Source organism: Branchiostoma belcheri, unplaced genomic scaffold, assembly GCF_001625305.1.
Source record: "Branchiostoma belcheri isolate BF01 breed outbred unplaced genomic scaffold, Haploidv18h27 scaffold118, whole genome shotgun sequence".
NCBI classification, from domain to species: domain Eukaryota; kingdom Metazoa; phylum Chordata; class Leptocardii; order Amphioxiformes; family Branchiostomatidae; genus Branchiostoma; species Branchiostoma belcheri.
Window position 1 is genome coordinate 565,634 of NW_017802580.1, and position 23,815 is coordinate 589,448.

The following is a 23,815-nucleotide window of genomic DNA, read 5'->3' on the forward strand; positions in this document are numbered from 1 at the left end:
ATTTCGATCGATTTATATCACTTATCGTTTCGTTCAGTCTTCCAAAAATCATTTACACTTTCTTCAAATGTGTACTCAAATATTAATTTACAATAAAAATGTATTATTTTGCTTAAAATAAAAACATAGGCGCTTATTCAGGTGAAAGGTCATAGAATGTCAGAGGTTACCACAGGCGCATTACTCCTCGCATGGGTATGAATTAAGGTTGCCTCATTTGCATATATAATGAGATGACGTCGGCTCATTTGCATATTAAATTCCGCAATGGGGAGTCCGTCTCCGGGCAAAGCCCACGTGTGACGTCAGGAGTAAAACTTTCCAGGTCTGGCGCGCTCAGCTGATGACTGTTCGGGTACAGTGTACACAAAAATGTGAGTCCCGCTAGCTCTATACAACATGGTTCCCGATTTGTCTCCCTTGCAGAAAGAACTTCTCCAAGCTTTGTTAAACTCCGGGCTTACGAAAGAAGCGCTGATCCAATGGCTCCAATCCACGCAGGTAGACCGAGAAAAGGAGAGCCTGGACCAAGAAGAAGTTTTGCGGGTGTCCAAACTAGAAGTGGACGTGGAAGAAGATGATGAGGCCATTGAGGAAGGCAGCAGGAACCACCAGTCGGATCGGGGTCCCACGGGACGCAGTCGCACCGGCTCCGAGAAAGAAAACGAGAGAGCCTTCCACGCCAAATTCTCTCACCTGAGATCTAACGGTCAACCTGGCAGCTTGGTAGAACACCTGTTACGGTAAGAAACTTGACTTCCACTACAAGAATCGGCACAGTAACACCTGTTGAATTGGTGAACTCTGGTTGACCTTTTCCAAGTTTGTCGAAGGGATGGCAAGCTAGCGCCGGGCATGTTGTTAATCGCTTCTGCATGCTTGAAATCTGGTTTGCTCCGATTTCAGTAGTCGGCTTTATAAACGGTGAATTTTCCACCCTACTCCCTAAATAATTCCCAACTTTCCTCCATATATATATATGCATTAGAACCCTTGTGTAAAATTCCCACTACGCCTATAGAAATGCGGAATATTTTAGTCGGGCATATTTTGCGATAAGCTTTTTTCTGTGTTCAATCTAAATGAAAAGGCATTCCCAGCCTGGCAAAAACAATCATAAATCACTAGTCTCTAAAAATCTGGGTCACGGCAGGCCATTCCCCGCCATATGCACCAGAAGTTTTAAATCTATTATCTAGCGTGACTGACAACAAATAACAAATATCGCTAATCATCAACATGGCTTGGTTACTGATATACGACTCAATACTATAACCTTACAAGGTGTAGTTTTTCTGAGCACTGATATCAATATAAACCTACTTTTGCCATAGCTAAAGTTCGGAAGAGAATAGAAAGTATTTTTAAGGGACAGATTTTAGCTATCGGTTGGTCTAATTGTTTCCATGTATCCTGATGTAGAGCAGGCTCTAATTATTTCCTCTTGAGCCAGAAAAAAAAAGCCGAAGATAGCAGAAAAATGCAGACAAAAAAGAAGACACATAATTTTGGTCAAATTCTAGTATTGTTTATGTATGTGAGACAGGATAAATGCTTTAATTCCATGGCAATTTGCCTTCCTCTATTTTGGTGAGATCTTTTTTGTATAAAAAGTCTCTCTTGTGCTGTGTAACAATGTGTTTTCCTTACTTATTTTCTTCACTTTTTTGTGTCAAAGAATTCTACAAACAAAAGCTAAGTCTAATGCTTTTTTTGCCAGAAGTCAAATATCATATTTCTATACACACTTAATGTCTCTAGAAATATAGTGAGATGTTTGATCATAGAACAGAAGTTGGCAACTCTTTCTTTCAAGTCTCAATCTTTTTCTCAACTACTAAGATCTAGTACTATTTTAGTGTTTTGCCTACTTCAACCCTGCTCTTATTATGGGTTCACCACACCACGAAGTGGTGGTGAACCCATATTGCTTTTTCTGATGTTTCTTCTCCTCCTCCTTCTCCTCCTCCTTCTCCTCCTCCTGCCATATCTTTAAATGGATTCAGCTTCTTCATTTTAGGGCCTAAGGTCCTGAAATTTGGTATGGAGGTACAGTGGGCAAATACCCCTAGGCGTTTTTTAAATTTTTGTGATACAGGCTTTTAGAATGGTTTTATTTGAGTTTTTTGGCTGTGTTATAGCAAATGTATTACTGTGTTAGTGTGCCGTGTTTACCATGAGTCATCACAATGGAATGCAGGGCATCAACCAATAGGCATGCAGCTTTCCTCTATACTTCTTGCTGATTGGCTGTTGGGATTTAACTTGATCAACACCCGCACAGAGCATTTCCACCTGCACAGAGCATTTCTTGCTGATTGGCTGTTGGGATTTAACTTGATTAACACCTGCACAGAGCATTTCCATACTGACAGTATGTCTTTATTCAAGTGTTTTGGTAGGTATTTCAAGCTTTTCTGCTCCAGCATTGGAATGCGGGGCATGAACGTTTTTTATTTTATTTTGAAAATAAACAGTTTGCATTATGCAATTAAAAATCCTAACCAATAAAGTAGGGAATAGCTATCCAACTGTTGTTTTAGTTGTATGTTACTTCATATTATAGTTATATCAATGTAATTAAAACTAAATCATTGTTTTCCCTTGTGTTTCTCATTCTTTCCCTGCCATGTGGTAAAATGTGGTGAACCCATTGCTGTATTTGCTCCAAAGCAAATATTGGCCTTTCTAGTTTCTATCTAGTTCTTCATTTATTAAAGCCAAGAAAATTTTTCAAGCATTTCCCCTGAATCAAATAGTTCAAGACTAGGAAATTTATGGCTGAAGTGCTGACAGGGGTTAAGTATGGTGGGGTGGATGTCAGGCGTCCCTTACATGTGTGCAAGATAGAAACCAGCAGGCCTATAGACTCACATCAGTTCATTCTGTTGGCTCTGGTTTAAGGCCACACCAATTTAAATTTTTGTTTCTCAGATTTTTTAAGAAAAATATGAAGCAGCAGGGAAAAAAAAAACAGGCCATGGCACCCCATGATAGCCGGAAATGTTCCAATAGGAGCCATGAAGTGAACATACCAGGCTGGTTTATAATTAAAACTATAGATTTTGAACTTTTAATGAAACAAAATTGCAACTTTGAAAGACATTAACACCTAGGAAAAAAAAGGACTTTCTTCAACTGTTGGGGCCAAAATATGTCTTTCCTTGAGCATTTTGCAGTTGATTTAGAAGGGAATTTTTTTTTTTTTGCAAATCAGGAAAAAATTCACAGGGTGAATCTGAGAAACAACAAATTAAATTGGTGTGGCCTAAATAAAAGATATAGAATTCTGAACTGGAATATTAAGAAATGATCTTTGGTACTGATTACAGTTTCAGGAGGTGAATACTTGTCGGATTCTGTAAATGCATGTGGTTTTATTTCTACAGTTTTCGTGAAATCATTTCTATTGTACTGCAGAGTCATTTCAACCAAAAAGTTCAAATGCATTCGGAAAAACTCCTTTTTTCTACATGTACTTTCCAACTTTGATTACTACGGGGAAAGTGGATGTTAACATATCCTACCCCAGTTTTTTCCGTGTCACCCTCCAAATTTTGTACAGTACAAAAAGAATTTGATGTTACCCTTTCGACATCATGATTGGGGAAGATTGCCTCTGCCAGGCTTCAGAAGCAGCTAGAAACTATAATAGGCCAAGTATAGGCAGATAACATGCCAGGGGAGTTTTTCTGCTAAAGGAGTACAGTTTGCAACTCCTTACGCAGACCAACTCACCTTGCATGTTATCTGTCTATTTGGCCTGTTTCTATACTCTCCAAGCAGAAAGGTTTAAGAGGCTTCTGCTAATTTTTGACGTGATTTCATCAGCCTTTTTTCGAGCTGGTATCTTTTTGCTTACACCGGATAGTGTCTTGCCAATTCAAGACGGCCTGCAAGGGGGGGTCCCGACAATGCTCTACGCTGAATTCGGAAACCTGTCGTTTACACTCTACGATAAATTCCAAGTGGCTACAACGCATTACGTAGAATTAAAACGCCGGATACGCTCTACGCAAAAATATTAGAGCGGTCTGTCGAGTCTGTCTACGCTCTACGTAGAATTAAACGGCCGATTACGCTCTGCGGAAAAGGGCTTGCTGGCCCCCTTTCAATACTGCCCTGTCAATTCGATACTGTCTTGCCAATTTGATTACTGTCTTGCAGCCACCAAAAAGATCTGCTTGGAGATTACCATTTCTTAGTAACTCTTTCCATGTCTGAAGTCTTTCAGAGGCTAAATAGATTACCTTGTTACCACCTTTTGGTCTATTAGAAGCCACCAGGCCACATACAAGAACAAGTGGTGTTGTCAACAATGTTTTTGTTCCCTTTTCGCCACCCATTGTTTCCATTACAAAGACTATTACATGCACCATCGATTCTTCACGCTCAATTAGAGATGAGGCCTGTTCTTCGAAACATGACACCAGACAGGGAAACACTTTACTTTGGATCAATCCTGAGTTTACAGACAAGTGTTCAAGGATCAGGATTAAAGGACTTTATAAACTTGTGGCAAAATGGTTGCAAAGATTTCTGTTCTTTTCTGTTCTACTTTTTGCTGTGTGATCTTCTTGTCTTATTGTCTTTATACTCAAGTCTACTTTGAAATTGTTCATCTATTTCTATCAGTCTTATGTTATTTTATGCTCTATCTACAAGTTAACTGTTACAAAGGTTTCTGTTATTTTCTGTTTTACTTTTTGCTTGGTCAGGGATGGTGTTTTCTTTTGTGTGATCTTCTCTTATTGTCTGTATACTTAAGTCTCTACTTTGAAATTGTTTATCTCTTTCTACCAGTCGTATGGTCTTTTATGCTCTATCTACAAGTAAACTGTTACAAAGATTTCTGTTATTTTCTGTTTTACTTTTTGCTTGGTCAGGGCTGGTGTTTTCTTTTGTGTGATCTTCTCTTATTGTCTGTATACTTAAGTCTCTACTTTAAAACTGTTTATTTCTACCAGTTGTATAGTCTTTTATGCTCTATCTACAAATAAACTGTTACAAAGATTTCTGGTCTTTTCTGTTTTGCTTGAAAATCTTTTCAATTTAGGCTTAAGAGGTTGTTTTATTTTTCTCCAACATCTCTAGCAAATTGAGTCTTTTTATCTTAATATGACTGGAAAAAAATTGCATGATGTCTTACAACTGGTGGTCCTATTGTTAAATTGGAGCACACCATTTTCTCATTTTAAAGAAAAAAAAACTAAACTGTTATGCCTCAAAAATGCAGCGGCTTGTGTCGAAGATGTTGCGGTGTTGCAAATTTTGTGACCTTCCACGAAAAGTCACTTTCTCACCTGGATACGCATCACCTTTCCGTGACCTTTTTACCGGTCGTCACCTGCTTCTGACCCCAGCCAGGCTCCGCAAGCAAGTCCTCAGTAAACACCATTGTACTGCATTACTTTATGGCCGGCTCTGTGCACATATTTTCCTCAGAAACAATCTTGCCAAACAGACCACCATTCCTCCGATTCCAAAGCCCATTTTCTGTGCAAAGTTGCCCTTTCTGGTTACGATTTAAACAGCGTTTCAGGCGGTTTAGAAAGGGAAGCATATTCCGAAAAATGAAACAAGAACGGTTAGAAGTAACTGATTGGTTGCTAGATAAGCGGATGGACATTGTTCGGTAACTAATACCCGTGTTTGCTCGGGCTATGGGTAGTTACAGGATTTCGCATGCAAGATTTGCCGCAAATGCGCGGGACAACGGGGCCACACCGGGCGGAGACGTAAACAACGTTCAATTTCCGCGGGGAAAGCCTCCCAGGGCTAATCTGAACTTGTATTCACATATTAACAACAATCATCAACTAAGAATTATGGTACAGTGTGGTTAGATGGCTGACTTATAAAGAGCTTCCTCTCCAACAATTGGCCGCTGGGGACAGAGATACGACACTCATTTACGAACGCTCTGTAAAACTGTAATTGCTGTAAAAATCTGACGGTTAATAATTGAGCACCAGTGAAAGTCCCATGTAGAGTATCTGCCATGTTCGTTTCTTGCTATCCGTGGATACTCTGACCGTGTTTCTCGGCACTTGGACTTTGCTCGGGTTGTTTTCAAGAGTTTTTCTTAAATACCGGCCGGTTGGTCCAATTTTCTCTGGGCAAATAAGCTAAAGCGTCCAATTGTTCGTCGGGGAGTTGATTTGGAACACACGGTGTGTTTGCCCTACTCGACACTACGCTGGTAGCTAGGTAGTTTGGCGGCCCTGCCCTGTTGTTTTGCAGGAACTGGCCGAGAAACCATGGATGTCAGAGGAATGTGGATAAGTCGCAGCATTCAAAAACATGCTACGACAAACCACTATGGACTCAATACAGTTACAGAATATGGAGTGATGCTATTGGTGATTATCATTTACTTAAAGATTAATATAGTTACTGAATTTGAATATATAATTTTAATAAAATGTTGTCTCTAACTAATATGCTATGATATGTGAACAAGACCCCCTGACCTTCTCCCTTAAACTTTTGACAAACAACCAAGTCTGAAGCGTGTAAACTTGAATGACATGTATAATGACACAAGGTTAATTAAAGGCTAAAGAAAGAAAAGAAGTCAAAATTAGCATCATGATTTATGTTTTATGGACAAGGTCACACCAATTTAATTTGTTGTTTCTCAAATTTTTTCTGAAAAAATCAGGAGCGACAGGGCGGCAAAAAAACAGGCCAAGGCACCCCATGATAGCCAGAAATGTTAGAATATAAGCAATTAAGTGAATATACATGTACCAGGCTGGTTTATAATTAAAACAATAGATTTTGGACTTTTAATGAAACAAAATTGCATTGTTACATTTAAAAACGTTAGAACTAGGAAGAAAAGGACTTTTTTTCAACCGTTGGGGCCAAAATTTGTCTTTTATTGAGCATTTTGCAGTTAATTTAGAACCAAAAAAAAACATTTTTTTTGCAAATCAGAAAAAAATGTACAGGTCGATCCGAGAAGCAACAAATTACATTAGTGTGGCCTAAAGCCTCAAAGTAAAATGATTTCAAACCTTCATTAAATTTTGCTTTAAAGTAAAAATCTGTGTCTCAGGCACAAGTGATCCTGTTACTTAAACAGGTAGCATTTCCTGGTCATTAGGATTTAGGGAACAATTAAAGAAATAAATAACATATTAACACAAAAACTTCCTCTTTATTTTATTTTATTTTATCTTATTTTATTTTTCACTGGTGATTTTTCTCATCTGCTAGATGATCGTGTCACAAAAAAAGTACTATGACTTAAAAAAAAAACCTTTTCTTTAACAGATGACTACCTGAGTACTTAGAATTTCAAGCCCTAACATAAAATACAGTGTTGGCAAATGATTGTGACAAAATAATATTCTTCATGATATTACACTGGAGATAATATTTTTGTTCATAAGCATTATATGAACGTATAATAGGGTCAGTACAAAACAATGTATGACCTCTAAGTGACCCCCTGACCCTCTGGTAGCCCAGTCAGCCCTCTGTCTTATCTCACTACAAACAAACTCTGATGACAAATAAGATAATTTCCTAGAGTAAAGGAACACAGCTTCTCCTCAGCACCTAATTAAAACTCATCACTGTTATCATCACAGGAAGAGCCTGCCCCCGGCCGAATACCAGGCCCTGTTTGTTAGAAACTTTGTATTTCAATCAAAAAGAGAACCTCCTTAAATGGGGGCCCGCAAGCCCTTTTCCGTAGAGCGTAATCGCCCGTTTTAATTCTACGTAGAGCGTACTAGACGGACCTCTCTATTCAACGTAGAGCGTGATTGGCGCATTTTGCGTAGATCGTATTCGCCATTTTAATTCTACGTAATGCGTTGTAGCCACTTGGAATTTATCCTAAAGCGTAATCAAGAGGTTTCCGAATTCAGCGTAGAGCGTTGTCGGGACCCCCCCCCCTTTGCAGGCCCTCCATCAATAAAATGACAACATGCAATTTCAAATTGTTCCTTTATGCAATGTATAACCAATTACATATTGCAGAAATACAGAAATAATATTTGCTAAGAAATTTAAGCTAGTGTCTGTATTTGGCCACCTGTTGAATGCCCGATACTTAAATTCTGCTAAGGCCATGTTAATTTGATTATATGGATGACGTCCGTGTGCGCATGAATTTCCATCCATCCCCCCCCCAAAAAAAAGTTTTTGACCATACTGTAAATTGTAGGAAATGTGCAAATATATGTCGTTCAGTGTATGTTGCAAAAAAGTATTGAAAAACGATACTAATGTCATAGAAAGCTGGTATCAATTCAGGAAAAGAAGAAAATGTGACGAAATGAAAATGAAGAGTTTATTATTATTCTCCATACCATACTCTGTGTGTTGCCTGTTTAGTCATTTGTTCAACCTTTATGACCATGTAAATTTCATAATGAAGGAAACCTTTTTTTGCCACAAACTTTTTTCTCATTCGCACGTTGGCGTCAGTTTTGGGGTTCCCAGAAGATGTCATCCATATTTTAATCAAATCAACATGGCCTAAACAGTAACACAGACACATGGAAGACAACCTCCGCAAATTCAACAAAATACTCTCCTATGCATGACCACACCTTGAAAATCGCTTATTCAGCATTGAGAAGAGTTGATGTGTTAAATATAAACAAAATCCTGACAGTCTGAACTATTTTTTATCTCTTTTTTTCTGTCACCATTACAGTTTTGATTTCTTGAATCATACTGTCATTATGTTTTTGTTTGAGTTCTTCATTTTAGCCCCCCCCCCCCATCAATCAAACCAACCAAAGTTTTTAATAGTGTTAACTAAGAAGTCTTTACATGGCAAATGAACTCTCCAAGTGTCAATGTATTATGTTGAAATGTCAGGTTATTTGCACATGCCAGCAGCCATGTTTGACTCAGCCCAGATGTACATGTACAGCCAAGTCCTTGACATTTTGATTGACAGGTCTAGGGCTATTCTAATTGGTCGGTGACACCTGTTAGCATTAGGCAAAGTTTTTAACACTGTTTTTCTCACTTCTGGAAAGCTACATTCAAAGGGAATATTATTGGAAAGCTTAAAAGGAAATGTTACAAACTTTAAATTAAGAAAAGTATTACAGGCATCCAATCACGATGGTCAGATTTGGGCCCAAAAGTCCCACTCCGCTACTATGGAGATCGAATCCCCCGAACCCGCGAATCTTGTTCGATATGACGTCATTCGAATAGAGCGGGCGTTCGATCTGGGGTTACCCGCGGTCATTTACAGTAAAGCCGCTACAACCGGCTACTTCAAGCCATTTTTTACTTGGGAACCACGGAACAGGAAAAATCCACCTTTCCACAAATATGAACCGTTTTCAAAACATTATATCTATGCCGTGATTTTATTGTGGATATGTAACATGTAACGAAGCTACTGCCGTCATCGTGGGTGACCTTGAAGGTCAGAATTCTTGTTGACGCTGTTATAAAATCCAGGTCCCCATATCCAAGTGTCATAGCACGCGTACAAACAGGGTATTTTAACCATTCCCAAAAATCGCTCAAATTACCTTATTGAGGTCTTGTTTGGAAGAGGAACGATTTCCGCAGATTTCTGTCTTAGGGATTTTTTAAATATGGCCGCGATTATGAATTATCGGTATTTAAAAGTTAAAACACTGCGTTTTTAGCTCTTCTTTTGACTGTAAGTCGAGTTTTAGTTAAAAAATAAAAAAATCCTAAGACAGAAAGTTAAAATTTACTGTAATATTTCTAAAAATCCAAAAATCTAACCTTATTTTTAATTTTCGGGGCCTCTTAAAATCAGTTGTTTGGTTCTCGTGAACCCTTTTTGAAATCCGAAATTGATCTCATTTGGAAGTAAATGTACACAAAGTGGAGCAAAGGCAGTGCAAGAATAACATTTGAGGTAAACAAAATCACTTATTACATTTTATTTTGACGAGTATTTACTCTCCAATTACTTTTGTTTATTTTCAAATTTTACCCGTTGCCCCCGGGCCGGCCTGGGACTCCCGCGCGGCCACGTTCGAACACGTTCTGTAACCCGATACCTCCCTAGTAATGCGACTTTTAGCCTAGCAACCGACCGCCGTGAATGCGATTTGAGGGCAGCAAAACTGGAAATATTCTGAATAAGGCAATCTTTGTGATATTGACACATAGTGCTTCAGAGTAGCACATTTGATGATTCACATTTAAATTCTATTTTTTGGGTAACCTCAAAATCAGCCCAGGGCCCTTTCAGTTAACCATTTTCCATCAGAAATTTTGGAATGCTCAATGAGGGTCAATATACACTGGGATAGTGTGGATAGTATGTAGATAATTTTATTAAGACTAGTAAGAATATTCAAGAATTGGGTTTCCAAGCCCTAAAAACTGCACTGGGCACCTTTAAATATACAAGGAGCCTCATAGCCTTTTCGGAAGTTCACAAAACTGAGGGCATTTTGGGGATTGGGAATTGTATGTTCCCTGCAAAACATAGCTGTCTTTATAATTTAATTATTAAAAAAAATGTATGACTCAGATCGATATTTGCTAGTGGTTGCATGGTTCTGTCATAAGCTGCTTGAAAATTCTGTGGCACCAAATTTGTAATCATGACATACAAGCAAGGCTAGTAATTTTTATTTTCTAGGTACCTAGGCCACACAAATTCAATTTCTTGGTTCTCAGGTTGGTTCTCAGATTCACCTGCTTCGTTATTTTCCAAGTTGCAAAAAAAAAAGCATTTCAGGCTCTAAATCAACTCCAAAATCCTCAGATTTTAGCCCCGACAGTTGAAAAAAGTCCCTTCTCTTTAGAATTGTCAAAGTTTTTTTTTCATGTATGAATGCAGTGGTTTGAGTTTATCTTTAAGTCTTTTCCAATAACATTTTTGCAATCATATCATCCTTGCATCTTGTCATCAAGAAATGTTACTTCATCAAAAAAAGGAGTTAACTTTGAGTTCTTTAATTTTCAAAAATCAGTCTGAAGCAAATGTTGACCGTAATTTCTAACAAAACAGGAAAACAAATTTTTGACCAACTTTTGCTACCTCATAATTTGGTCTAAACTATTTACTAAATCAAGCATTCAATTTTATCTTTTCTGCACTAGGGAGGATCCATGGAAGGCAGCCAAGATCATCAAGTCCTACATGCAGCAACACAACATCCCCCAGCGGGAGGTGGTGGACGCAACCGGTCTGAACCAGAGCCACCTGTCACAGCACCTCAACAAGGGCACTCCCATGAAGAACCAGAAGAGGGCGCTGCTGTACAGCTGGTTTGACAGGAAACAGAGAGAGGTTCAACAACGTGAGTTTGTAATACTGTAAGGCAGCACGTCGGTAGAACGTACTGCGCCTTCGCATGCGCAGAACCCCGTATTTTCATGTTTTTCGTTGGGTTTTTGGTCAACGTTGCATTAGGATTTTGCCTGTTGCAGAGGATATTCTTTCCAACATAACATTTGGAAACTACTGCCGAAATGCTAACCTTATATGAGCGAATACAACCTTATATGAGACATTCTGCCGAACTACTATGTACAATACGTTACGGGTTTTGCGCAGGTGCAGTACGTTCTGCCAACGTGCTCTGTAAGGCCACCCCAATTTAATTTGTTGTTTCTCAGATTTTTTCAGAAAAAATATGAAGCGACAGGGCGAAAAAAAACAGGCCAAGGCACCCCATGATAGCCGGAAATGTTAAAATATGAGCCATGAAGTGAACAGACCAGGCTGGTTTATATAATTCAAACAATAGATTTTAAACTTGTAATAAAACAAAATTGCATTGTTACACTGGAAAACTTTAAACTAGGAAGAAAAGGACTTTCTTCAACCGTTGGGGCTTTTATTGAGCATTTTGCAGTTGATTTAGGAGGAAAAAATTTTTTTTTTTTTTGCAAATCGGAAAAAAGGGACAGGGCGAATCCGAGAAACAACAAATTAAATTGGTGCGGCCTAACATTGCGAAGCAAATATTTTGAAAGTTTGAAAATATCATGTTACATTTATGGATGAAACACTTCAAAACACTTAATTACCTCCATGAAAAATGGAGGTATTGTTTTTGGCGTGTCTGTCTGTATGTCTGTCTGTATGTCTGTCTGTGTTTCCGAAACTTTGTAGTCAGCATAACTTAAGAACGCCTTTATGGATTGTGATGATATTTGGTATGATGGTAAGTCTTGGAAAGACAAAGGTCAAGGTCAAGTATGGGCCTCCTGGTGGATGACCTTGGTACTGCAGCAGAACTTCCGGTTTTTGTATCTTTTGTCCTGAACAAGCTATGGTCTTGACTTTTTGGTGACAGATAGCTTTACCTGTCAGGAATAAGTGGCATAAGTTTGGTCCCCCTAGCAGCTTGTTCTGGAACTGCAGGTTAGTTTCTGGTAAAAACTTTCAAAGCCAATAAGTCCAGATTGGAACAACGTATTTTCATCATTTTTGGTGTGTAGTTGAGAGACAGTTGTACATGGTTAAATGCAAATTATGCAAATGAGGACTTAATTTGCATAATTAATGAGGAAGTTCTATAATTACAGTGTTTCATATAATGGTACTGCTATACATGTAATGTATTTAATCTGTGGCAGGCGGAACATCAACAGATACCAATTATGCAAATGGTGACCTAATTTGCATAATTAATGTAAATATTTTGTGACTCCTTATTGGTGAATGATGGGAATTTTATACCTCGTGACATGTATAAGTTACCTAAAGGTTAGCACCACTATTCATATATTATGTTAATGTCGAGGTTCTTTGCATAATTAATGAGGACATGTTGAAATGAACTATGACAATGCAAGCCCATATTTCATGGAGGTATGAGATCTCGGAACTCTTGTTTTGAACTTGTCTTTTTCTTGTTGACTTGATAAGATATTTAGTGTTTTAAACCTTGAATATTGTTCTTATGAAATAAAAAATGTAAAGATAAATAATCAGTAAATCATAAAAGCCTTAAGTTATGCCTAGTATAAGCAATTGTACAATATAAAATTGAGTGATTAAGAGAGTAAAAGGAAATCATCTTGAATATTGAATGAAAAAGGTGCATGATATAACCTAGTAGACAATTTAATGGATAGCTTTTAGATGATACCAATCATGCTGTCTCTTCCGATTGTCTTTCTTTGAGGGGCTGATATCACAATGCTTTCCACAATGATGGTCTCAAAATCGAAATAATATTCTAGTCCTATCATTGACTATCTTTTTTTCTTCAAAATTTTGGTCCAGTTTGGTTACTCATGGGCTAGAAGGGACAGGAAGAATTTAAAACTTTGAACTTAGACCAAATTCAATCTGTGGGTGTAGTGACAGATCTGAGTGATAAGGTCTTGCATGGGCAGAGAGGATTATAAAATACACGATAAATTGTGATCAAAAGTAGGGTATGTTTACTGTTGTCAGCTGAGTTCCTCAAATTTAGAGCTGGTCAACTCCATTTTCTCTGTATATTTGGGAGGCTACTTTCTGGTGCAGAAGAATTTTTGACAGTCATTTAAATCTGGAAATGTTCCTTATAAAATGAGACCTTGTTTGAAGGTATTTATCTACAGCCTTCAATGGTCAAATGTGATGACATTGTGGTATCTGTTCTGAAGTACAGTAACATGACATTTCTCCCTTTCCTTTGTAACAGATCACATCTATTCCATATATCATCAATACAGGGCTCAAAATACTGGGTGCATGTGCACCTTAGTGCACCCAAATTTGGAGCTGTGCATGCAATTCTTTTCTGTGGATGCACTGGTGCACCCAAATATTTTTGTAGATTTTTTTTTTACATATCAAATCTATAATTATAGTATACAGGATATTACTAACATCTGTGTCCATAATATCACCATAGTCCATAATATCGCCACCTTGAGAAAAAGTGTGCTTAAAGATATTTTTACTGCAACATACCCTAGGTATGTACATTTGATGTGTGAAGGAGTGCATACCAAAAGTATCTTGCAGTAAAAATATCTTAAAGCACACTGTTTCTCAAGGTGGCAATATCATGGACCCTTGTGATATTATGGACATGGATGTTAAGTGTCAGAAAAATAATAAAATCTTTTTTTACAGTAGTACTTGTTAAGATTTTTAAATTAGCTCCCAGTAAGATCTGTCAGTAATTACATGTAAGTTTTGTTTTATATGGTGCACCCAAAAAATTTTGTGCACCCAATGTTTTTGGTTGGGTGCACCAGTGCACCTATTCCGCAAAATGAATTTCGAGCCCTGATCAGTATCATCAATAACATATTAATCCCTCCTTCTGCTAGAGTCAATTCCGCGTCACCGTGTGGGTTGCTATTGTCATGAAATGTTTAGAATTCTTTGTAATTGTTTGTGTAAGAAATTTCATAATTTGGAAATATTTTGAATATCTTTTCAACATTCTAAATAAAGAGTCAGATTATCACCTACTTTTATGGGGGCATTTACCCACATCTACCATTTGGTTATTTGTTTGTATAAAATGTATTTCTAAATATTTTGAAAAGTGAAAGAAACACTTACTAAATTTGTTCTAAATAAAGAGATCTTTGTACAGCCACTTTCAAAATGTTTCAGAAATATCCAAATGAATTCAAATATATTCAAATTTTTGTTTTCAAATTTTTTTAACATTTAGAACTTTTATTTTATTTTCTTCTAAATAATTCAAAAGTCTTACAAACATGGAGAAAAAACCCACACGGTGACGCGGAATGAACTCTATCCTTCTGTTCATGATCAAACAAACACAAATCCCTGACTGATTAACACGATGTGTTTCTAACACCTGAATGAAGATTTCTATGCTGTAGAATTTGCTGGGACGACTGGGCTGGATCTGGATGATGGTTATGACTACGGACCAGACAGTAAGCGAGCCAGGAGAAACCGGTTTAAGTGGGGACCGGCTTCACAGAGGATACTGTACGATGCTTACCAGAGACAACGTAACCCTAGTAAGGAGGAGAGAGAGGCACTAGTGGAGGAATGTAACAGGTATATGTTTGTTTGTTTGTTTATTGCACATAAGGCCACACCAATTGATAATCAATTTTGGAGCAAATTTGGGGTAAGTCCCAATTCTATATGTAGTGTTGGAAGTTGAAGTTCAGTCTTTATTTCATAATGATGATTAATTATCTGTTGGTTCTCGGATTTTTTCAGAAAAATATGAAGCGACAGGGCGAATAAAAATAAAGACAGGTTTAGGCTTCCTATTATAGCCCTAAATGCAATGATAGGAGCCATGAAGTCAACACAAAAGGCTTGGTTGATATTTAAACAATGAATTTTGAACTTTTATTAAGAGTCTTAAACCACTGCATTGATGAACAAAAAAACTCTAACAAGTAGGAAGAAAGGGACTTTCACCATCTTTTATGGGAAAAATATGAGCATTTTTGAATTGAGTCAGAACCAGAATCTTTTTTGGGGGGGAATCGGAAAAAAAAGAGGCAAATCCAAGAACCAACAAATTAAATTGGTGTGGCCTAGATTATCAAATGTGCCTTCAGGTGTAACACTGCAGTTTCAAACACTTAAAGTTACTACAATTTACCTCAGACGAGACTACTTATTCTTTAAAAGATTTTAAAGGCATTTTGCTGGGTGTGATGGGGTCACAACACTGCACTGAACCCTCTTATATAGTAAGGAAATCAAGGATGTGACCAATCAGTGCTGTTATAATTGCAGAGCTGAATGCCTGCAGAGAGGAGTGTCTCCCAGCCAGGCTAGTGGTCTGGGTTCTAACCTGGTGACAGAAGTAAGAGTCTACAACTGGTTTGCCAACCGGAGGAAAGAGGAGGCCTTTAGACACAAGCTGGCCATGGACGCATACCAACAGCAGCAGCTGCCACAACAGCCGCAGCAGCAGCAGGCGCCTCCGCAGCCGCAGCAGCAGCAGCTGCAACAACAGCTGCAGCAGAGTCAGGTGCAGCAACAGCAGCAGCAACATCAACTCCCACATCAACAACAGCCGCATCAGGTGCCGGCAAGTCTAAAAGGTGAATGGACAGTTATTATTAATAAGTACATGACATAACAATACATGTTTAAAGTTAAAACTTTAGATCAAAAAAAATTCTCTTACCTAGAGCTTTCCACCAGTCACTCTAGTCTTCCTCAGTAGACTGACCCAGTGAAGCTTATCACGTGGCTTCTTTGAAGTGTTACGTCAAAACTGGGTCAAAGGTATCCAAATTTCTACTGCGGAAGACCAGAGTGACTGGTTGAAAGCTCTAGGTGAGACAACTTTTTTTATGTTGGCTCTAAAGTTACTTTTAACTTTAAACATGTAAGTACCAACACAGATAAACTTTTATGATGACATAACAATACATGTACTTCTTTTTGAAACCGGAGGAAAATGCCATTAGAATTCTTGAAGATTTTGTGGAAAAAGTTTTTTTTTATCTCTTCATTAGTGGTGACACATTCCCTACATAAGCCCCAAAGCATACATTCTTTAACAATGTTACTAGTAACTACAAAAATCCCTACATACTATTAGTCTAAGAACATACTAGTAGTACTAAGTATGTTGTAATAGTATGTAGGGATTTTTGTAGTTCAGGTTAAAGAAAACAAGTTGATTGTCTAGTTAGGTAAAGGATTGTAGTGCTTTTTCTAACAGCAGGTAACATCTGTGTCCATAATATCACCAGGGTCCATAATATCACCACCTTGAGAAATAGTGTGCTTAAAGATATTTTTGACGATATTATGGATCCTGGTGATATTATGGACACAGATGTCAATGCAAATACAGCTTTATTTTTCAACAATCACACCTGATAACCACTGCTATCATCCAATTGAATGTGTGTTGGGTTCTTTTACAATTGCAGGGGTTTAGATCTTTAGGTTATCCCATATACAGAACCATATGATTAATATCCCCTCCAAAGAATAACCAATTCAGCACCAAGGACAGTATCAGTTTTGAAGCCTTCAGAACCAAAAATGATGTTTTTAACAGTTTTGATGATATGAATGATTGTGTATGATATGAATATGATCAATATTGTTGGAGTGTTTAGGCCACACCAATTTAATTTGTTGTTTCTTGGATATTTTTAGAAAAAATATGAAGTGACAGGGCGAAAAAAAAACAGGCCAAGGCAGTCCCCATGATAGCCGGAAATATTACGATATGAGCCATGACGTCAACATACCAGGCTGGTTTATACAATAGATTTGAACTTTTAATGAAACAAAGTTCCTTAACAACTAGGAAGACAAGGACTTTCTTCAACCATTGGGGCCAAAATATGTCAGTCATTGAGCATTTTGCAGTTGAGTTATATATATAGAACCAAAAAAAATGGACAGGGCAAATCAAGGAAACAACAAATTAAATTGGTATGGCCTTATCTTACTTTGATTTTAAACAGTTGTCTTTTGTTGTTGTTGCTTGAGGCTAATTAATTGCCAAGTCTTACCAAGTGGAGCTTTTACTGTAAATTATACATTATTTCAGCTTATAATGGCTGCTACTGTATGTTTTGTATGATTTGTACTTGCATTTTGTATTAAAAATGAATAAACCATTCCTACAGAAGCAGTGTACCAGGCAGCTAACCAGTCCCAGCAGCCTCCAGTACAGTCAGGACTGGCCAGTTCAGCTGCCACACCCACTCACCACACATCTGTTGTCATGGTACCAGGTGAGATATGCACCTAGGCTTAAAATGATAATACCCTAATTGTCACTGTCACTGTGATAATACTGTCATAGTGATAATGCCCCTCATAGTGATAATATCCTCAGTGATAATATCCTCAGTGATAATACCCTCATTGTGATAATACCCCTCATAGTGATAACACCCTCATACATTTACTACAATGTTTGTTATAGTAACTGATAAGACCCTCATAGTGATAATATCCTCAGTGATAATACCCTCATTGTGATAATACCCCTCATAGTGATAACACCCTCATACTACAATGTATGTTATAGTGACTGATAAGACCCTCATAGTGATAATATCCTCAGTGATAATACCCTCGTAGTGATAACACCCTCATAGTGATAAATACCTCATACTGTAATAAAATATTATGATAATCCACCTTATACTCAGTCTGATAATAACCTGCATACTGATAATACCCCTTATACTACATTATATAATAGTGATATGCCCCTCATACTAATAATGCCCTTCTTACTACTTATGCCCTGCATGCTGATAATGCTCATGCTGCGATGATAACCCATCTTGTACAGATAAAGACCCACATACTGATTTTATACTAATAATGCTCCTTACACTAATAATAAATTCCTACACACTGAAAATACCTCTTATACTTAGCCCTTTATAGTACAGTGATAATTTTCATAGTAGCAATATTTCCCTCATTCTAATACTATCATCAAAGTTCATCTGTGTTGGTAGTTACATGTTTAAAGTTAAAACTTTTGGTCCAACACAAAAAAGAGCTTTCGACCAGTCACTCTGGTCTTCCTCAGTAGACTGACCCAGTGAAGCTTGTCACGTGGCTTCTTTGAAGTGTGACGTCAACACTGGGTGTGAGGGGTGAAGGAAGCCATATACATCAGGGTCCATCACCCTATATTGAACCGCGACGGGGGCCGTCATCTTCTACAAGATACCTTTGACCCAGTGTTGACGTCACACTTCAAAGAAGCCATGTGACAAGCTTCACTGGGTCAGTCTACTGAGGAAGACCAGAGTGACTGGTCGAAAGCTCTAGGTGAGAGAATTTTTTGTGTTGGACCAAAACTAACTTTAAACACTTCCCTCATTCTAATTAGTAGCCCATGTACCTGTTTTGATTTTAACCCCTCAGGCACCATGCCGTCCAGTGGACTGCATCGCACTCAGGGGACGACCACACTAGCAAACATGGATACAGGAGAGTTACAGGTCAGACATGGACATATTTCAAGATTTTTTTTGGGGGGGGGGCAAAATTTACTTCTCTTAGAGTTAGTAGGAATGGGCCTTCAAATCTTACGTCTATACACACTGTATATTAGATAAGAACAGTGATCATATAGAATCATTTTATCATTTTCTGTGTTAAGAAATCCCACAAAAACACTACATGTAGTTCCTTTTCTTCTTCATTTTTGAAATCTGTAATAGAAACATAAGTCATTTAGGGAAATCCACCATGACCAAACAAAATGCATTGTGCAAAAGCTCAACTTTGTAAATTGGTTAATTTGTACATGTATATTAACTATGATTAATCCACGGTGTGCACGCATCCCTTAGTACAAGAGTTGACTTTTGGTTCTCACAGAATGTTTGCGAAAAAAAAGAAACGTCAAGCATGCTCAGCAAGATTAATCAAAAGTCTTTCTTCTTCAACATTATCATAACATCAATTTGAAACATCATAATAATATGTACTAACAATTTCCTGTGTTTCCCTGTTCCATTCTGCTGTAGACGTTGCCTCCTGTCAGTTCGCTGACCCCTATTCACCACAATGGTAGCCCCCGCCACTCCCAGACTCCCGAGCCCTCCTCACAACCCTCGCACTCCCAGAATCCTCAGCAGCACACACCCCTGCCTGGAGTCCTGTCATTTGCACAAAGTGAGTATCATTAAAGCAATATGATGTAAGATTTTTGCGCCAAAACTGTAAATATAAATAATTCAAAATTTCTCATCAGTGTCATTTTCAGAAACTTTCAACGTATTTAGCGTTACCATTTTGCTTTTCTGGCGACTCAGAGCAGCATAAGAATAAGTTTCCAGCAGCCCAACTGTATTTGGAGGCTCCTAAAAAGAATATAAAAATACAGAGGTTTTCGTGCAAGTATCCTTAGTAGCTTCCAACATTGGCAGGCAGAATAACAGGTGAAAAGGTCAGACACAAGAAACAGAATGACCTTGAAGGTCCACAAATACAAAAAATACTTCCAAGAAGTCTAAACTCTTGTTACTTGGAAAAGGCAAGCCATTGCTGTGTTTTAAATTTGCAGTTTAAAAAACAACTGTAATTGTGGATGGTAACCATTCAAGAAAGACATGTTTGCATCGACATATATTCATGGAAAAGAAGTTGATGCAAAAAAAAAAAAAACAATCACAAAAGTTGAGAGATAAAAAGTTTAAGCTAAAAGAAATCATTTTTCCTTTCTCAGGTTTAAGTACGACACCACAAGGTCACGTGATCCTACAAAACGTTCCGACCAATCAGCTCCTTCATCACGGCATCTACAGTCAGCTGGCTGCACAGCAGGCCGCCATGTCAGGTCGAAGGTCACCACCGCCGAGAACCCTGACCAGACAGGAGTTCATGCAGGCCGTGGCTGAGCTGCAGAACCAATGTGAGACAGTTCAGATCATGAGATACAATTTGTAGGGCCTAGGCCACACCGATAGACCCATTGGACTTTCACGGATCGCATGAACTGCTTACGTCACAGGGAGCACATTTCAAATAGAAACTACGTCACAGGGGGGACATATCGAAAGATCCTTTCATGAGATGCATAAACTGCATACGTCACAGAACAAAATAACCTTAAATTGTTGTACGGAATGCCACCATACAAAGTTGGTGCCTGTTTTCCGCATATATTACCGAGAAAATAGACACTTACCTCAATGAGTACCTTTTAGTAAAAAAAATGATCTGCCGGGGGGGGGGGGCACCAGCAGAGCAAGCCAGTTCTAATCAGCGTTCTAGAACAATGTTCTTTCAAAATGTCCCCCCTGTGACGTAAGCAGCTTATGCGATCCGTGAAAGTCGAATGGGTCTATTCAATTTCTTGGTTTACGGATTCGCCCACTTCATTTTTCTGATTTGCAAGAAAAAAAATTCAGAATCAACTGCAAAATGCTCATATTTTGCCCTGAACAGTTGAAAACAGTCCTTTTCTTTCTAGTTGTTACAGTTCATCTTTCAAATTGAATGCAATGGTATCATTAAAAGTTCAAAATTCATTGTAACAGTTTAAATTTTGAACCGGTCTGGTGTGTTGACTTCATGGCTCTTATCGTACCATTTTGGGCCATAATAGGATGCCTAAGCCTGTTTTTATTGTCTTTCTTTTTTCGACAATTATGGCAAAAATACATGCATGCCTTTTGGGGCCTGCTATGATATGAAGGCTAAATGAACATTTAGAACAATTCAGTGTATTTAGCTTTGGACACAAATCATAATACCCTTTTTTCTTTTAAGTGGATTTACATTCATTCCATACTCACAAGCTTTTTGCTGCATTTGTAAATTGGCACTGTGGGTATGTACTGAGTTCTTGAGTCGTGGAGCTTCGGTAGACTGGGTGCCGTCCTCCAGAGTTACCACTGGCTCCGTATGGTTGCTAACTACCATGGACTACCAGGCCAGAGCCCTTTTTTTTTGGAGAACAGGCGAAAATCAATGCGTGTGCAGATGTCATTCAAATTAAGTCGGTGTGGCCTTATGTAGTACATGAAAGGGAAAATAAAAACTATGATGTCTTCCTTCACAGCGATGGGTTACCACCAGAAGTCGGACCAGTCCTCCAACCAGCAGCACCTGACACTACAGCAGCACCTGCAGACCAGAGTACCCTACAGCGCGCACGTCTCCATGGCAACAGTCACCGAGAACCGCGACACCAACCACCTGCAGACCAGCCGCACCAACGAGAACGAGCTGCTGCAGCAGGGCGCCACGGTGCGGGTGCAGGTGCCGAATAACACAGGTGAGCACCTGTTGCCATGACTACAGAGCACCTGGTCACTAAGAAAGAGCAGCTGTAAGGATGCCAGTGACAGAATACTAAAGGAAAATTGCAATTGGTTAATTGGTTTGTTAGTAATGTTTACCTAAGTAAAACGATATGGTTCAGTTTCTTTTCTCCAAACACAAAAGGTCAATGACCTCGGCCAGACAGTCTATCACTTGTAACTAGCATTGGTACATTATGTTGCAATTCTATAGCAGGAGGGATTTAGACTCTTGTCTGACCATATATATGAATGTGTTTGAGCAAGAATTAACAGAGCAGATTATGCGAAGGTAAACATTATGCATCCGCTTTGCAAGTGTTACCTTAAGTTTCTAGTTGATTTTATATGCCTAGCATCTGTTATTCTGTCATCAGATTTTTATTACATATCAATGATACACAGCAGCAGAAAAAACACTGTAAAGGATGTGCGATGTTAGGGATGGTATGTTCAGCACCAAGGACAGCACAGTTAAAAAATTTTCAGTTTCAGTCTGAAAGAAATGCCATAACAAAATCACCAGGAAAAATTTCAAGATTGAAATAAATTTGATTGATATTTACAACATACATTCATTTACAATGTATTCAATGACATATAGAAAAAAAGTTAGGACTATCTACCCCCCCCTATAATCTTTTATGTAACATAACCCCCAAAGGTACAATGCCATGGATGGTATGTTCAGCACCAAGGACAGCACGATTTGAAAATTCAAGTTTAAACTTGTACTGAAGAGGTCACTGAGAAAATTTAAAAATAAATCCACCAGGAATATTTCAGGATTTACAATAAACTTCATTATATAAGATACATTCATTTACTCATTTGTGTTCAGAAATTAGGACTACTATTAGTGGTTTACCTAATGTGACCCTTACATGTACATGTTTAAAATTGAGCATAGTCCCGTGATCATACAATACTAAGCTGTGAACCAAAAAGACATGGTGTCAAAAGGGAGCCACCTAAGAGGAATTTCCATAGGTGTGTGTGCTATAGCAGACACCATGTGGTGTTGTGTTACATTATGTAGCAGGACAGAGTTGGAGGGGCTGCTCACAATATATTGTACATGTGCTAGTATGAATGTATTGGTAAGAATAAACAGAGCAGTAGTTTCAATTTCTTAGGCTAGACCATGTAAAAGTAAACACTCAGCGTGCAAAATACCTGGTTGCCCAAATTTTACTTGGGGCAACCTATTTTTGAACCTACTTAAGTAGGTAGCCCAGTATGCTACCTGAATTTTAAGAATGCCCCCCCCCCCCAAAATCATGCCCACTTGGCTTGCACTACTGTATCTGGCAGATGCTTTTTAATGTTAGGTATTAATGGCTATTACTAGTATCAGTTAACTAAAGGCTCTTAGAAATACATGACTGTATTGTCAAAGGCTTATGTATGTAACATTACTTAATTTGAGGAAAGTAGTTGGGGCAACCTAAAATTCTGATGGGCAACCTAATTTTTGCCTGGGCAACCTGATTCAAAAAAGTATTTTGTACACTGAATATTGACATGTGTAATTTTGCAAATGTTATACCTACTGGTAAGGCTTTCTACATTGTAGTATAATTATCTGATTTTAATATTTGAATACTCTGCAGGTATGGTGATCTATGAACATCAGGGCAGTCAGACAGTGGCAGCAGAGGAGACAGTCATGTCCACTAGTGAAGACCCCATGGACAGTTATAATGTTGCACAGGAAGTTCATGTATCCACATCCAACATGTGAGGCCACTACAGTCTGCTTCTTCTCCTTTCTTTTCATTTGAAGTGTGTTGTTTCATCCGTACAATTATTTCATCAGGTTGGTAAATAAAATCATAGCAAAGTTTGGGTTTTTTTTTTCAATTAGGCCACATCAATTTAATTTGTTGTTTCTCGGATTCGCCCTGTCCATTTTTTTTATTAATTTTGCAAAAAAAAAATTTTGGGGGTTCTAAATCACCTGCAAATTGCTCAATGAAAGACATATTTTGGCCCAAAAGGTTGATGAAAGTCTTTTTCTTCCTAGTTGTTTAAGTTTTTTAATGTAACAATTAAATTTTGTTGCATTAAAAGTTCAAAGACTATTGTTTTAATCATAAACAACCCTTGGTATGTTCACTTCATGGCTCAT

General features: G+C 38.1%; 1 protein-coding gene across 3 annotated transcripts; it reads left to right on the top strand.

The window, feature by feature from the left end:
- Positions 1-268: 268 nt before the first annotated feature.
- Positions 269-23,467, top strand: LOC109462537 (hepatocyte nuclear factor 1-beta-A-like). Of its 3 annotated transcripts, none has more exons than XM_019759092.1 (10): positions 269-743; positions 11,077-11,276; positions 14,770-14,968; positions 15,668-15,978; positions 17,536-17,640; positions 18,797-18,873; positions 19,405-19,552; positions 20,106-20,291; positions 21,444-21,659; positions 23,298-23,467. In XM_019759092.1, exons 1-10 carry the CDS (start codon positions 400-402, stop codon positions 23,426-23,428), a joined length of 1,917 nt encoding a protein of 638 aa, XP_019614651.1. In that variant the 5' UTR covers positions 269-399; the 3' UTR covers positions 23,429-23,467. The 3 variants fall into 3 exon arrangements, with proteins under 3 accessions (XP_019614651.1, XP_019614650.1, XP_019614652.1); XM_019759091.1 differs by having other exon boundaries at positions 270-743; positions 17,533-17,640; positions 23,298-23,466; XM_019759093.1 differs by having other exon boundaries at positions 270-743; positions 14,785-14,968; positions 17,533-17,640; positions 23,298-23,466.
- Positions 23,468-23,815: the final 348 nt, after the last annotated feature.